Source organism: Eleginops maclovinus, chromosome 10 (genome assembly GCF_036324505.1).
Source record: "Eleginops maclovinus isolate JMC-PN-2008 ecotype Puerto Natales chromosome 10, JC_Emac_rtc_rv5, whole genome shotgun sequence".
In the NCBI taxonomy this organism is placed as follows: Eukaryota; Metazoa; Chordata; class Actinopteri; order Perciformes; family Eleginopidae; genus Eleginops; species Eleginops maclovinus.
In genome coordinates, this window is record NC_086358.1 from 4,442,349 (window position 1) to 4,457,904 (window position 15,556).

General features: G+C 42.6%; 1 protein-coding gene across 1 annotated transcript in view; it reads right to left on the reverse strand.

Moving 5' to 3' along the window:
• trrap (transformation/transcription domain-associated protein) overlaps positions 1-15,556 on the reverse strand; it is a 92,410-nt gene that overhangs the window by 18,378 nt on the left and 58,476 nt on the right. Inside the window, 6 exon segments of the mRNA XM_063893640.1 lie at positions 3,974-4,135; positions 7,345-7,546; positions 11,200-11,300; positions 13,295-13,441; positions 13,535-13,653; positions 14,358-14,553. Coding sequence (XP_063749710.1) covers positions 3,974-4,135; positions 7,345-7,546; positions 11,200-11,300; positions 13,295-13,441; positions 13,535-13,653; positions 14,358-14,553 — 927 coding nt within the window.

Here is a 15,556-nt window from a genome sequence, read left to right on the forward strand (position 1 = left end):
GGTTTATATATACAGCTAATTTAACTCATTTCGGTTTTTAATTAGTGCTTTTTAGTTAAAGGGGCCCTATTATGCTTTCCCTTTTCCTGTAGTGTGTTCTACAGGTTTTAGTGCATGTAAATGGTCTGCAAAGGCTAAAATCTCCATCTTTCCACACACGTGGCCTGCCTGAAACGCCTCCATTGGACTGATTTGTCTACTTCCGTAACATGATGACATAACACTCACACAGCACTGCACATGATAGGGTTAAGAGGCGGGACATCTGTAAGCCGCTGTCCAATCACAACAGAGTCAATCAGATAAACTAAACCAGCTAGACTGGGCTCTGGTTTCAGAGGGTGAAAAGAGGTGCTGCAGCAGAGGCAGTATGAGAAAAGTAAAGAGCTTTTTCAACATTAAACATGGAGACGTGTCGGAGTAGAGTCAACACATCCAGCAGTAGCTCTGAACAGATTCCCAGATGCTTTATGTGGCTGCAAATACCTACTTCTTCTAAACCTGTCACCAACTGACATTCTAATTCATAAGAGGGCGACCACTGCGACACGTCGCCCACAGACACTGTAAAGGAATCACCTCTTGAATACGAGAGGTAGACTCAACTCGACACTGATATATTTGTGTGTGTGACATTTGGCTATCTCTGTGACTGCACAAAGCAGACGCCTTAAGGAGGAACATGAGCTGTGACAAGATCCCTAAAATTCAACAGAGGCGAGACCAGAGATATGTTCTAAAACTATAAGCAGAGGTAACAAGGCTCGAGCAAAAGCTTATTATATTTACATGATCTAATAGAGGGCATGTGTATAGAACTGTGTGAAAGTATAATCGTTCTTAATGCTTACTCTAAGTCTCACATCCAAGAAAATGCTTGTGGGAGTGGCATGTCATCCCATTTATCTTCCAATTTCAACCCTGTTGCTCTCTGATAAAGGCTAAACTGGCATAAAATAATACAAATGTGGGCTTTTCTGACTATTAACATATCTTTTTGACATGATACACCATATTGTAGGGATGTCAAATGTTATCAAAACTCAGAAATGATGAGTGAAATGACAAGACAAACAAATAAAAGCTGATGTTATTTCCTGTCATTCTAGCCTGGTTTTAAGCCTGTGAGGACCGAACCACACGGTCTCTCAGGTTTTGTGGCAGGCTGAAGTTACAAAGCTACTTGATCCCTCTGTACGCCTGCAGGGAAGAAAAGAGATACCTCCACATTTCAACAACAAAACTGAGCTCAATACGACTTAAAGTGGGTTCGAGGTTGGATGGTGGTGATGGTGGTGGATAGAGAGAAAGAGAAGCCGCTTTCTTCATATTTCCGCCTCAGGCCAAATGGATTTTTGGAAGCTGTAATCTTCCTCTGACATCCATCTCAGGTCAGATTCTCAAACTGCACATATCCAAGATCTCGGCAGCTCTTAATTTTTTTCCCCAAAGAGCCTCATCTTCCTCAAAACCACATAACTCAGGACGGTTCATGGAGAGTCAGCAGGGAGACGGAGGGTATTAACTCTGCTGAAAGAGGCTGCTGCTCTAGTAGGAATAAGCCCGGGCAGAGTGGAGATGATGAACTCCATCTAGGAAAACACTTTCTATGTCTTAGTGGGGGTTAATGCAGCTGTGGAGCACCTTCAGCCACCAGCAAATGGTTTAACCCTTAAATAAACCACCCACATAAATATTTAGGAAGATTAAACAATTGCTATTGTCTACATAACACCCATACAACACTGTTATTACACCCCTATTACACTGTTAGCCTATTTTTGTGGCACAGCTTCTAGTAGAAAAAGCAAGCTCATAAAAAATATTGTTACGAGCTCCTCCTGCAAATTTGTAAGAATATATAAGCTACTCGTAACTGTTAGGTGAATATACGGACACTTGCACACCCTAACATATCATGCACTCCTTTCTATCCATAATATTTTAGATGTTGCATATTAAGTCATTTCAGTTCATTAGTGCTGAAAAACCGACATATTTAAAGCAGAAACAGTCTAAAAGGTTGCAGGACCAGAGTGAGGGATAACTGGGAGTTCTAAGTGGAAGCCAACAGCAGCATTCAAGATGAAAGAGGAAGGGAGGCAGAGAGGAAGAGGAGGAACCAGAGATCAACCCGCTAATGGGAAGATAAGAAATGTCATATTTTGGCACGGCTGAAGGGGGGAGAGGGTGAGGGGGTAGACAGCGAGAGAGGACGGGGGAGTGCTGAGATACAACGTTAACTTCTGATTCATCTCCCCGCCTGCCCCCGGGCGCTCTTCTTCTCACCTTCATCAATATTTCAACATACGTTTTTTAAACATCCCGCCGCCATAGAGAAACTCTGAATAATTCAGGGGGGGTGGGGGGGGGGGGCAGAGACAAAGCCTGCCGTGCATTGAGATGTGGTTTACCCTTAAGATGGAAAAAGAGATGAAGGAGGAAGAAAGAGGAGTCAACCTTTTAGCCTCAACTCATTAGAGGGTGACGAGGAAGACCAAAGGAAGGACGGGTTCTTTATAGAGGGGGAAATCTCTACAGTCACCCATTGACATTCATTCATAAATATGCAGAAAGGTTCTGGTTATCTAACCCAGCTGTGACAAAGAGGTCACCAAGCCTTGTCACAACCATATGTCCTAGTTAGATGTTGGATGAAACACCAAAGATTAATAGCTTATATAAAAATCCAAGATAAAACAGGAATTTCTGGATGTTTGACCGTTTGTATTTATTTCAATGCAATTAACTTATCCAACAATCAGTGTGATGCTTCCTCTTTATCTGAATGCTCAAATGTGAAGATGATTCCTTAATAAATCATGACAGACTTCAGATCCAAACCATCTTTTTATCAGACTTATTGATTGCGTGATATGGGGGATAAATGTGATAATGACGTCAAATATCATACTGGTGATGTCACTAGTGGGAAAATAGAGAGATGTATGTTCTATTTGTGTTTTCCTGCTGCTTTTCTACAACAAATTGCTTACTGAATCAAAAAAAGAGGGTTTTTTTCCATATTCCAACCAAACAAATTAGACACAAAAACAATCATTTAAAGAAAAAAATCAAAATCCATTTTTTACTCTTTCAAATGAAGTGTGTTGATCTTCAGTTTGATGGCCTTGCAATGGAAATTGCGATGTGATTGCAGTGAAAAATGGCAAAAAATGCGATGGAAAATGCAGTCAACAGATCCTCCCCTCCCTCTCTTTCCATACAAAACCACCAGTGAGCAGGTGAACACAACCAGGTTCAACAACCACCAGCTCTGCCCCAAGCTCCAGTGCACGCCCACCCCCAATAATGAGAGAAAAATGTGAGAATAACAAAACAAAACACCGTGCATTTGGCTCCTACAGTGTTTCTCTACGCCCCACATCCACCTCCTACTGTACATTTCACACTTCTTCTCTTCACCTTCCTCCTCCCCCTTCTCTCTCATCCTCCCCACTATATCCCTGCTCTGCTGAGGGGACGGCTGTTTGCTTTAGCGCACTACTCTTTGAAGATCACCCTCTTCAAATTGTGCGGAAATAATACTCCATTAAGCAAAGCAAATTAGTCCTGGGTTTAATTACCAGCTCTGTTCCCGCAGTGCGGCTGTGTACGGTATTAACTTTATAATCATTTCTAGAACAAATAATTTAAAAACCAATTCACCGGGGGGACTGATGGAAACCAATAAATCCCTGTGAAAGGGACAGTGGGAGAATCTGAACGCTTAATTTGGTAAATAGGGAGCAGGGGAGAGGCCACTTTGGCGTGAAAGCGGTTAATTTATCTTGATTAGAAAGACGTGCATGGGCACTAATGCACAGCCAGATGTGATGCCCATCATTAATTGAAAAAGCAACAAAGGAAGAGAAAGGGGAAGATGACTTTACGAAGCTGTGTTTCCATTGAGTTGAAAACCAAGAGCGTTTTGGCCTGGAGATTTATACATGTGATTTTGTGAAAGCCTCACCTGGCTGATTAAGTTGAGCAGAGGTTTTCCTTCCGATCCCACCAGGCAGGTCAGGAGCTGCGGGATCCACGCCAGCCACTGGATGGGTGGGACACCGATGCAGTATTTGTCCACAGCGTCCGCCAGGGTGTTCTTGTCGTCGAAGCTGAGCAGCCACAACACCTACAGACGGAGGAAGACGAGACGACACGTGAGAAAAGGAGGAAGATGACAGGTAAAGGCAGTTTATATTTTATGCACATTAACTTTCGCACCAGTTCCCGTGACGTTACAGCCAACTTTGCACACTGTCGTTTCATTCCACACTTCATGATTGGGAATGAATAACACATTTAGAGTGTTTTGACCAATATTGCAACAGCCAAAATTAGAGACACTGATCATTTTCCATTAAAAGTAATATTAAAATGTTCATTGTGTGGTGGATTTAGGAGGATCTGTACCAGTCAAGGTTTTGATTTAAGTCTGGATAAAAGCATTTGTAGGTTGGCACTTCTGTTTACATATTTTGCCGTTACCAATTATTATGCTTACTGTGATTCGGGCTGGTCCAAATAGCACATTTGATCAAACTGGGATTAACTGTGCAGCCCTTTACCACACCTCAGTCCAGTTATCGAGGTATGCACGGTGGTTTGTTTGTCGAAGACGACCACTACTGTTTGTTTAAAGAGAGGCTGTGTGAGGAGGTTCACAGATACCAACATGATTGAGTCTTTAAAGGAATAAAACAAAAGGCCTCGAACTCTTAGCAAACATGGATTGTAGTTTGGTAAAGAGCCCCATACCGACACTCAATTGTGGAATGAATGCAAATAAGAAACCCGGCATTCACGGCAGAAACATTAACATTAACAAAGCTGTCAACAGACACAGTGTATAAAGAGCTCTCCCCCCCCCACGCCCACCCCGGCTCTGTCACAGCAGGAGAGAAAAGAACAAGAACATCCTGGCATCGTCGTTCTGATCAAAGCAATGTGGAATGATGAAGACATTAACCCCACTCAAGCCGGCCCTCCACACAGACTGTGTATAATTACTGATAATGACCGGGCATCATACTTCACCCCCCAGGAGTCAGCACTGCCAACCAGGCCTGCCAGCACACTACCAGAGGGGGGGGGGGGGGGGGGGACTCAGAAATAAACATTTCACTGGGATGTGAAGCTAGATAATGGTAGAGATGCTATCACATGTGTTATTAACCAGCCTGTGGACGAGTCTCTCCTGTCCGACTCTATGACTCTTTAAATCGGAGTCAGTGGAGTCCTTTTTTCTCTTACATCCCCCCGCTCATTCATAAATAATGTAAGGAAAGCTCCAGTTTGCTAATGCACTTTAATGAAGCAAAACGCACCAAGAACGTCCTTCAATGTGCCATCATTTTACTCATCTTCTGAACTGAAGTGCACTCTATGGGTGCCATTTTCTGCTCTCTACAGTTAGGAAGGCAATGTTGTCCTTTTTACTCCTCTACATTTATCTGACAGCTTTAGTTACCAGTTGCTTTACAGAATCAGATTATTAGCTAAATCAAAATAAGAATGAACCAATAAATAAACATAATGACACGACTCATCCTATCACACATTACATGCTTTTATATATTATTAGTGTTAAACGAATGAAGTGGAGGGGCAAGTAATACTACATGTGCCTCTGAAATGAGGTAAAGAAGTATATAAAGTAGTAGTTTTTACTTTTAAATATATAAATACGTCTTCCTCCGCTGTTACTTCTTACATTTTGTGCTCTGATCATCTGATTTAATATGAAGGATAAGCGATCGTACAGCAGGTCTTTACCAACTAAAGGTCTTTCTGTTAACCTCTGTACGGACTGGAGGGGTTTTTATGAATGAGTAAGTGTGTGTGTGTGTGTGTGTGTGTGTGTGTGTGTGTGTGTGTGTGTGTGTGTGTGTGTGTGTGTGTGTGTGCGAGAGAGAGAGGGAAGGTGGGCTGCTTGTTAGCAAGGATCCAGCTCTTTAGCTCCCACACAGGGCTTAATCAGCTGGTAAGTGCGGCAGAACGGGTCTGACTGCTGGAGAAAGGTGCAGAGGGTCGAGAGGTGGAAGTATCAGGGGAGGTCATTAGTCTGTTAACACCACCCTGCCAGAGAACGGCCTTCACTCCTCCGTCGATCTGCCGTGGCAACACATCCGCACCTTCTACCTGCACACTGTAATGAATCACAACGCTCTTCCTGCACCTGTGGCTCAGTCTGACGAGGGGGGGAATTAAAGTCTCCTCGTCTGGAGCAATAATGTACAGGCTGGAGTGGGGTCGGGGAACGGGGGGAATTTTAAGTGACTATAGCTACATGAAAAAGGAATCAAGAAAGTGGATCATGTCACTTTGGCTTTGGGGCCTTTAAACTGGCTGTCAAAAAAATGGCTGTGGGTTTTAAAGCACTGAATACTTAAGGGCCGAAATACCATCAAGACTTGCCACGGAAAAGCATCGTTTAGTTTTTCTGCTCCGTATATTTGACACAAACTCCCAGAAAATGCTGCAACTGTCCCTTTAAATCCAGACTTTTCAGTTTGCTGCTGCTTCTTTTGTTACTTAAAAATGTATTATTGCTTTTCATACCCGTCTTATTTCATTTGAACCGGTTTTAATTTGAATTATTTTGGCATTTTAATGACTTTTTCAAATGCATTTAAAAGTAATGTTATAAAGTCTTCCTTTTGGAATAGGTCTTAATGCTTTACATGTGTTTTTTTAAGGCACTCTGAACTGCCTAATTGAGGAAATATGCTGTAGAAATAAACTTGCCGTGCCTTGGCTGAGTGGTTGTTGACATGCAAGTTTTATAAGCAAACTCCACAAATCCTATTTAGCTTTTTAAAACTCAGCTCCCTGGTTTGATTTCTTTAAAACTACTTTATTAAATATGTTCCTTAGATACATTTCTATATAATTTTATTTATTTATTTTTGTTTTTTTCCTCCCTCATATCATTGTGAAGCACGTTGTTTTTAAAGAAATACAACGTAGTATTATTATTATTATTATAAATCCTCCACATCTCAGGACAGAGATGAATGAACACCAGTGATTTATTATCTTTTTACCATAAGTCTTCACATTTAGCCCACCCTAACCTTGTAGATGTTATCTTTAATGCTACTTTAGTCATCAGATCATCTAGGATTACCTTCAATTGAACCAAGAGTGTTTGGTTTTTTACTATAAGTGTGTTTTCCTGCTTGAGGATGACAGTCCAGTGCCACGTTGACATGTAAATATGTCATTTGGCTGCCAGAATCACTACTACACTCTCGGCTGAAGTGGCGAACGTCTCTACTGCGTCTTATTCTAAAGTCCTGAGTGAAATGGATCCCGAACACCCTCTTCAACCCCCCTCACCTTCGCCAGGTATTTGCGGGACTTGCTCTCGTTCTGGTGGCGGCAGGCGTGCAGGTAGCAGGTGATGGCGGAGACCCCGAGGTGGAGCTGCCGGTCCTTGACGAAGATGTTCTCCAGGTAATCCCCCCACATGGCCCAGGCCTTCACCAGGACGTCGTGCATCTGCACCGCCGCGGAGAAGGCTTTATTGGCCTCCTCTGACCTGACGGGAGGAGGAGAAGTGTTACAGCGGGAGGGAGAAGGGAGGATTGAGTGGAAGTGAAATCAGAACAAATATATACAAAGTAGGTCGAAAGAGGGGGGGGGGTGGAAGGAGCAAAAGAAAAAGGAGGAAGATGGAGTGTGCGAGACACAGATTATGATGATCACATTCTGAATGATGTACCACACATCACTAAGCACCATATTTCATTTGCTGTAAACTTCAAGGCCTCCCCGCTCCCTTTCCCTCCCCCCGGCATTACAGAGTGAGCGTTTAACCCGGCATGAATTAGTGTCACTGAGGCGTACTCCTGTATAAAGAGCTGAACCCAAACCCCCGTACTAATGCTGGCTGACATCACAGGAGCTTAGCGTGTTCCTATGTTACAGGTGAACAAAATCTCAAACATCTATCGGTAGAACATCCTTAAAGAAATACAATCTTGTGCAATACAGACACTTTTGCAATTATTACTCTTTATGTGACTAAAAACATACACTGGTATGACGCCTCATCACCTTAATATGCTACTTATGTCCCTTCCTCTAAACTCATTTTGAGCCACGGTTGTGTCCTTCCTGATATTTATTTAACCAGCCTGTGGACGAGTCTCTCTACTCTGACTCTACGACTCTTTGGGTACTTCACACTTCTCTTCACTTGCACATTAGTCCTTCCCACCAGGGATGCACGGAGAGACGCAAGGAAACCATGGGAAGAGAGAGGAAGTATGGAAATTAGTTTTAAGAGCAATGGGACGTCCTTTCCTCGGAAAGCGACGCCCGTTTGTGATGACGCCGCTACAGCTGGATCGTCTGACAGCAGCCAGCTCTGTCCCCATTTTATTCCCACAGACAAACACCCCCCCCCCACCTGACGCGAATTGGAGATCATGAAAAATATTTCCAATAAATGAATGAACTGATTTTTTCCACTTTCTTGTTCAGATATGATAGATTCATTGAAACAAAACACTGTATAAAACTGAGGAGTGATTCCCTCGAGTTTAATGTCTTCACTCAGCTGTTAAACTGCCCTCAGGTTAAGAAGCATCAGATCAATGCATGCGCTGCAGCATCCAATCAGTGACGGATACACAGTAAAGGGGGCGGGGCGAGTGGCTGCTCCTCGATCCTCGGTTCTCCGGCACAAATAAGCGCCATGGGAGGCTCCTTAAGATGGCGCACACAAATCAACTTCCGGTGAGACCGAGGAGCGAGGACATGACAAATAAGAGAAGTGAGAAGTACCCAGAGAAAGTGGAGTCCCAGCAGGAAGTGGAGTCTTTTTTCTCTCACGTCCCTCCCGCTCATTCATAAATAATATATGTAAAGCTCCAGTTTGCTAAAGCGCTTTAATGAAGCAAAACTAACCAAGGACGTCTCTTAATTTGCCATCACTTTACTCATCTTCTGAACTTAAGTGGGTGCTTGAAGATAACCACTTTCTGCTCCTATAAACCTCTCTATTAAACCCATTTTTTAGCCATTTAATAAGTGAGCTTACCCTTCATTATTGCATGACTTTATTACCTGCTGTGAATTCTACGAGCTGATAAACTTAAGAATCTTTTGGATTTAGAAAAACTTGTTACAGCACTCTGGAAGTGGCACTTTGAATATTGGATTCAGAAAATAGCGAGCAAATAGACACGGGGAGATCTGGCAGCAGACCCGGGGGTTCGACTGTTCCTTTATGCTGACAGGGAGATATATTCTGGATCATCAGCAGTTTCCACCACAGCTCCTAACCTCACTTTGGCACGCAATCTGAATAATTGTTACCCACCTTTCAGCCTTTGATTAATAAATAACATGCAGGCGCAGGAGACGGGGTCTGTCGAGGAGCAACAGTTGGTAAATGGAGCTCCGATTTTAGGACTGCTTCCAGAACTCTTCTCTCGACTTCTTTACGGTGACGTCCCTCCCCAGCCAATCAATTAAAAAGTGTTATTATAAAAGGCATTTTGGCATATGATTAAGAAATGGGAGCTTGATTGCTATGGGAGTCAGAGCCGGGACCCCGCAGTAATGCTTAATGGGGTCTCCTCCGTCACTGGGTGAAGCACATTAACAGTTTCTACTGCCCGGCTCAACAGGAGCAGACTGTCAGATCTCTGACACCCGTTTAATTGAATGATCCCAAAATCCTTTGCACATGTGGTTGCATACAGTCCCTCCCTACGCCTCACCCCCACTCTGCTGTTAATCCCCTCCCCCCCCCGGTGTAGGGGAAACTTAATGATTGCAATAAACCTGCTGAGGTGGAGGCGAGTTCTGCTGATCGCGGAGATTCCTGTAAATTGCCTGGAGCTAATTATTGAGCCGCATACACATTTAATAAGCCTTCCTTAATTTGTCTTTCACCCCTCAGGACGCCATGTCACGTCAAAAGTTGACGAGTGTAAAAGGGGGTGCTGAAGGGGAAAAGGGTGTTGTGGGTGTGCATGGTTCACAGGCTCCCCCCCCTGCAGCATAAAACACATCTGAGACACGTCACCGGGGTTACCTAGCAATGCAATCTCAGAGGTGAGTTGGCTTGATGCAAGAAGAGGTGATTAAATATAAAACACCCACGCAGTGTTCAGGGACCTCTGACAGTTTGAGGTTGAAGGAAAGTAGGACAGGAAGAATTCTACACAAAAAGGTGGACTCAGATGTCATGATGCTCGTTGATTACCTGAAGTCTAATCTTTAATCAGCTTTAAGTTTGTATTTAGAGCCTCTGCTGTGGCATTTATTGTCCAAAAAGCTCTTTTGTTTTTCTCATACTGCCTGTGCTGCAGCACCTCTTTTCACCCTCTGTCTGAAACCAGAGCCCAGTCTGCTCTGATTGGTTAGCTGGCCGGCTCTGTTGTGATCGGTCAACCACTTAGACAGGTCCCGCCCTTAGCCTTTCACGTACAATGTGTTGGAGCGCTATCTAATAGAAGTGGAAATATCAGAGAGGCTAAAAGACACATTTCTTTAGAATCGCTTTTTATTAGCGGCGCACTCCTTTAAATGGTCTTTTAGCCTTTATTATTGACCTACTTTTATTCATTTTATTGGTCTTAATTTGTATTATTTATGCAACAGTTTTAATAGCGACATTCCTTTTAAGTTGAACTTTTAATAATGGTATTATTATATTACCATACCTTCACTAGGATGCAGCTCTTACACGGCTAACATGTTATACTTTGCTGCTGTGCTGAATGGATCTGAACTGCTCTTAAACGTCTGACCTCAGGGGAGACTCTTGTTGTTTTTAAGTGACTATACCTGAAAAAGGAATCAAGAAAGTGGATCATGTCACTTTGGTTTTGAAGCCTTTAAACTGGCTGTAAAAGAATGACTGTGGGGTTCTTAAGCCTGAATAGTTAAGGGCCAAAATACCATCAAGACGTACCATGGAAAAGCATGGTTTAGTTTTTATGCTCCTTATATCTGAAACAAACTCCCAGAAAATGCTGCAACTGTCCCTTTAAATCCAGACTTTTTGTTATTCCCAAATAAATGATTGCTTTTCATACTCGTCTTATTCTATTTGAACTTGTTTTAATTTGTAATCTCTTTAAAAAGTTGTACAAAAATGAATCTAAAGTTGTCTATTTTGTGACAATGTGAGCAGATATAGTGAATAGAGAACAGCTGGAGACCAGATGGACGTACTTGTTGATTTGTGCCAGGAACATGCCCTTCAGCGCGTAGAACTCAGCCGTCATCTCCTTGGTGAAGTACTTCAGGTTGGTCGACTCGATCACCTCCAAACCCTTAAAATACAAAGAAATGAAACAAAGATGTTAACTTCAGAAACTTTTGTTGTCGTGACGGAGAGGAGAATCGCGGAGAAAAGATACCTTGTGATTTGGACAGGGCCATAATCACAGGTGAAAAACAAACAGTCTGCTGGCTGTTCATTAAGAAGTAAGAAAAGAGGTGTTCAGGGAACTACACTTCCATTATGGTGAGCCTCTGATTAGGTGTCCCCTATGTGCTGCTGTGACAAACGATGTGTAGCCGGAGAGAGAAGCACAGATAGAAAAGAGAGAGGCGGAGAGAAGAGTGTCCACTGGCACTTTTAATGACTTGTGGTGTGCTGAACGGCGTCTATTAATCAGAGTACTCCACGGGCTTAAGAGCCAGCTCCTGAGTTACACTCTCTTACACGTCTCCCTGCTATAAGTTGTCACCTAGAGCGTCCCCCAAACACTCCCGGCTCTCACTACCTCTCCCACTCCGAGTGCCGCTAACTACGCCTGCAGCAGAAATCAACACACGTCCTTAAATCAAACTAAAATCATAAAAGCTGTTGTTTTCCATTCGGTAGATATTTCAAATTGAAGCATGCATTACCAGGGTCCAAGCAGCTGCAGTGCATTATGGGAGAGGTGTTACAGGGACACCATATATTTATCGTGTTTCGAACAGCCGTAATTAGATTGAACTCAGTGGAGAGTGATTTTGCTAATAAAATATTTAATGAGTTACTTACAAGCTTATAAAACCAAGAGTGATTTTAAACATGACAACACACTCGTTAACACGCAGGCATTTGTAAAGCGTTATTAATTATGAGTTCCACCAAAACAATCCTGGGCATTAAAATGTATTGGAGGTATAACTATTGCTGTTATTATGGAAAGTCTTCTGAATAAAGCATCTTTTCATTAAGCAAAGCATCACATACAGGGCTCTTTATAAGGACAGCACGATTAATACAAACTGTAATATAGACCGGTGCTGTACCCAAACTGTAGTGAGGGCTAAATATGTGAGGGAAAACATACTGAATTAAGTCTTACAGAGCTGCCTTTAAACTGCCTTTAACTGAATTTATAAAAAACACGTAGTTGCCACAGATATTCTTAAAATAAATAATAACAATAATAAAGTTTTATTCCTTCCAATGTCGTAACTCATACCACAATTGCTGTATCAGTCAATAAATAGTCGCAATAAGTTAAGTAGCAAGTAAACAAGCCAGTAAGTAAGAAAGTGAGTAAGTAAGAGAGAGAGAGAGTGAGTGAGTGAGTGAGTGAGTGAGTGAGTGAGTGAGTGAGTGAGTGAGTGAGTGAGTGAGTAAGAGGTAGTAGTAAGTAAGCAAGGAGGTAAGTAGAGAGAGAGAGAGAGAGTGAGTGAGTGAGTGAGTGAGTGAGTGAGTGAGTGAGTGAGTAAGCAAGGAGGTAAGAGAGAGTGAGTGAGTGAGTGAGTGAGTGAGTGAGTGAGTGAGTGAGTGAGTGAGTGAGTGAGTAAAGAGGTAAGTAAGTAAGTAGGCAAGGAGGTAAGTAAGAGAGAGAGAGAGAGAGTGAGTGAGTGAGTGAGTGAGTGAGTGAGTGAGTGAGTGAGTGAGTAAGCAAGGAGGTAAGTAAGAGAGTGAGTGAGTGAGTGAGTGAGTGAGTAAGCAAGGAGGTAAGTAAGAGAGAGAGTGAGTGAGTGAGTGAGTGAGTGAGTGAGTAAGAGAGAGAGAGTGAGTGAGTGAATAAGGAGGTAAGTAAGTAAGAGAGTGAGTGAGTGAGTGAGTGAGTGAGTGAGTGAGTGAGTGAGTGAGTGAGTGAGTGAGTGAGTGAGTGAGTGAGTGAGTGAGTGAGTGAGTGAGTGAGTGAGTAAGCAAGAAGGCAAGCAAGTAAGTAGGTAAGTGAGAAGATAAGGGAAAAAGTAGGTAAGTAAGTATGTATGTAAGAATGCAAACAATTAAGTAAGTCGGTAATTAAATGTGATTCTGTAATTGAAAGCATTTACTACAGTAGAGATGTTCCCTCCTTACCTGCATGCACTCGTTCTTCCCCATGACCCCGGCCAGCTGCAGGTAGCATTTGACCTGCTGTCGGATCTTCTGGAAGCAGTCCACGATGGGCACTGTGGGGATGGTGTGGATACGACTCAGAATATCCAGCGCCACATTCACCAGGCCCTGGGGGAGATAGAGAACCCAATTAGAAAAAGGATCTAAGACGCAGTTTGAAGGTTAGGGTGCACAACTATTCTGACGAGCAAAGCCCAGTACCTGTTTGCGTCCGATCTTGCCGTACTGAATGATAGCAGAGGCCGAGGCGTGCACTCCCAGCATGGCGTTGTTGTTGTTTGGATCATGCTGTGTGTTCGTCTCATACGCCGTCACTATGGCTACGGACAAACACATAAACAACGGCTTAATTATTGAGGTGTCATGAGTGAAAAAGTTAGCAACGAGAGGTTAAGCATGTAAGAACACTGGGGATCTTCCAGCGCTCTGACAGCTGTCAGAATGCAGAGGAGGGCGGCGGGGACACTGAACGCATCGAACAATAAATGGGCCAGGGTGGGGAATTTCATCAAGAAAACTCCATTCCATAAGTTTGAAGGCTGTCACGTATAAATGAAGTGATTTTTTATTGGCGCCTTGATGCAGTGCTATCATTTCTCGGGTGTGAGTTGGAGCTCAAGTCGCTCGAGACATCACATTTTGCAGTGGCTGCGTCTCTGAATGGTTTCAAAGTCACTGCGGGAGAGAGCAAGGTAAATATGTGTGCGTGTGTGTGTGTGTGTGTGTGTGTGTGTGTGTGTGTGTGTGTGTGTGTGTGTGAGAGCGAGTGTGTGTTATGTCCTGCAGCAAAGAGGGAGTACTTTAGCGAGCTGACATTTGGAAATGCAGAGAGACCCTGAGGGGGGTTCTGCAACTCTTGGCCTTTTAAAGAAGACCTGGAACTAGTGACAGCAGCCGTCTGAGGAAGCGTCAGCATAAAGTGGTCATTAATGCACCATGAGTAAGAAGTCACGTGTGTGTGTGTGTGTGTGTGTGTGTGTGTGTGTGTGTGTGTGTGTGTGTGTGTGTGTGCGCACGTGCGTACCTTGGTAGTGGTGCTGGCGCCACATGAAGATGCTGCTCCAGTGGGACAGGTCGTCGGACACGATGGGCAGGCGGTTCCTCCAGGTCTTCACCACCGTCTTCATGTCGTGGAGGCTGGTGTTGCGGCCCAGGTTGGCCGGCTGCAGCCCCGAGTTGATCTGAGCCGCCTCCTGCAGCTCGATGATCTGCTGCGCCGCCTGAAGGGGGAATAAGAAGTAAAAAATGATGCTCTTGACCTTTTTATCATCTTAATATAGTGTCTGGATGACTTGCACCACACTCACTTGACTCCGACTGCAAACTTTTATGATGCGTGCAAGGTGGCAGAATTACAGCCTAATGCTGCGTGTGCTTGCAATGGATAACTCTTTTATTTACAGTTCGCAATTCCTGTTCCCAGACTAAGATTTGGTCCAGACTGTGTGCCATCTGCACTTAATCTGGTTAATATTCTGTCAACACAGATCAACAAATGTACGCTGCAAGCCAAACCTACCGCCACGAAACACACATGACGTCCATCTGCTGTCAGCCAGAGACGGGTCACTTCTCTACACTGTCAAGATTGCTGCTCAATAATAATAATCAAAATAATTAAAAATAATATTATAATTGTAAAACAAAAATATAAATAATGATTATAAAAATAGTAATAATAATAATAATAATAATAATAAAAATCATAAAATTGTTTAAAAAGGATCCAAAATTAATTTTAAAAATAATATTATAAATTGTAAAACAAAAATATAAAATAATGATTATAAAAAATAGTAAAATAATAATAAAAAAAAAAAATCAACATTTAAAAAAAAAGGATCCAAAAATAATTAGAAAAAACTAATAACTTAAAAAAATTGTTAAAAAAATTATTTACAAAAATAATAAAAATAATGATAATGTTTATAATATATAGTGGCCTTTCCTGATTTTGTGAAACCGCGTTTTTTTAAGTCTGATTTTCATAAGATGCTTGTATTTTAAACCAATAAAATGTATTCATTAAACCATGAAGTCATTTCACCTCATTAACATTTAATCTGTATGACAGAATTAGTTGTCTCTTTTGTGAAGAGGCCTGCTCTGCATTGAGCCTTCTTGTGCTCCTTTTAAACATATTTTCTCCCAGTGTTTCTGGTATTCAGTGCGTTGGGTACCGGACAATGACGCAGAATTTCCCTAAAATATCAGATTGAAATG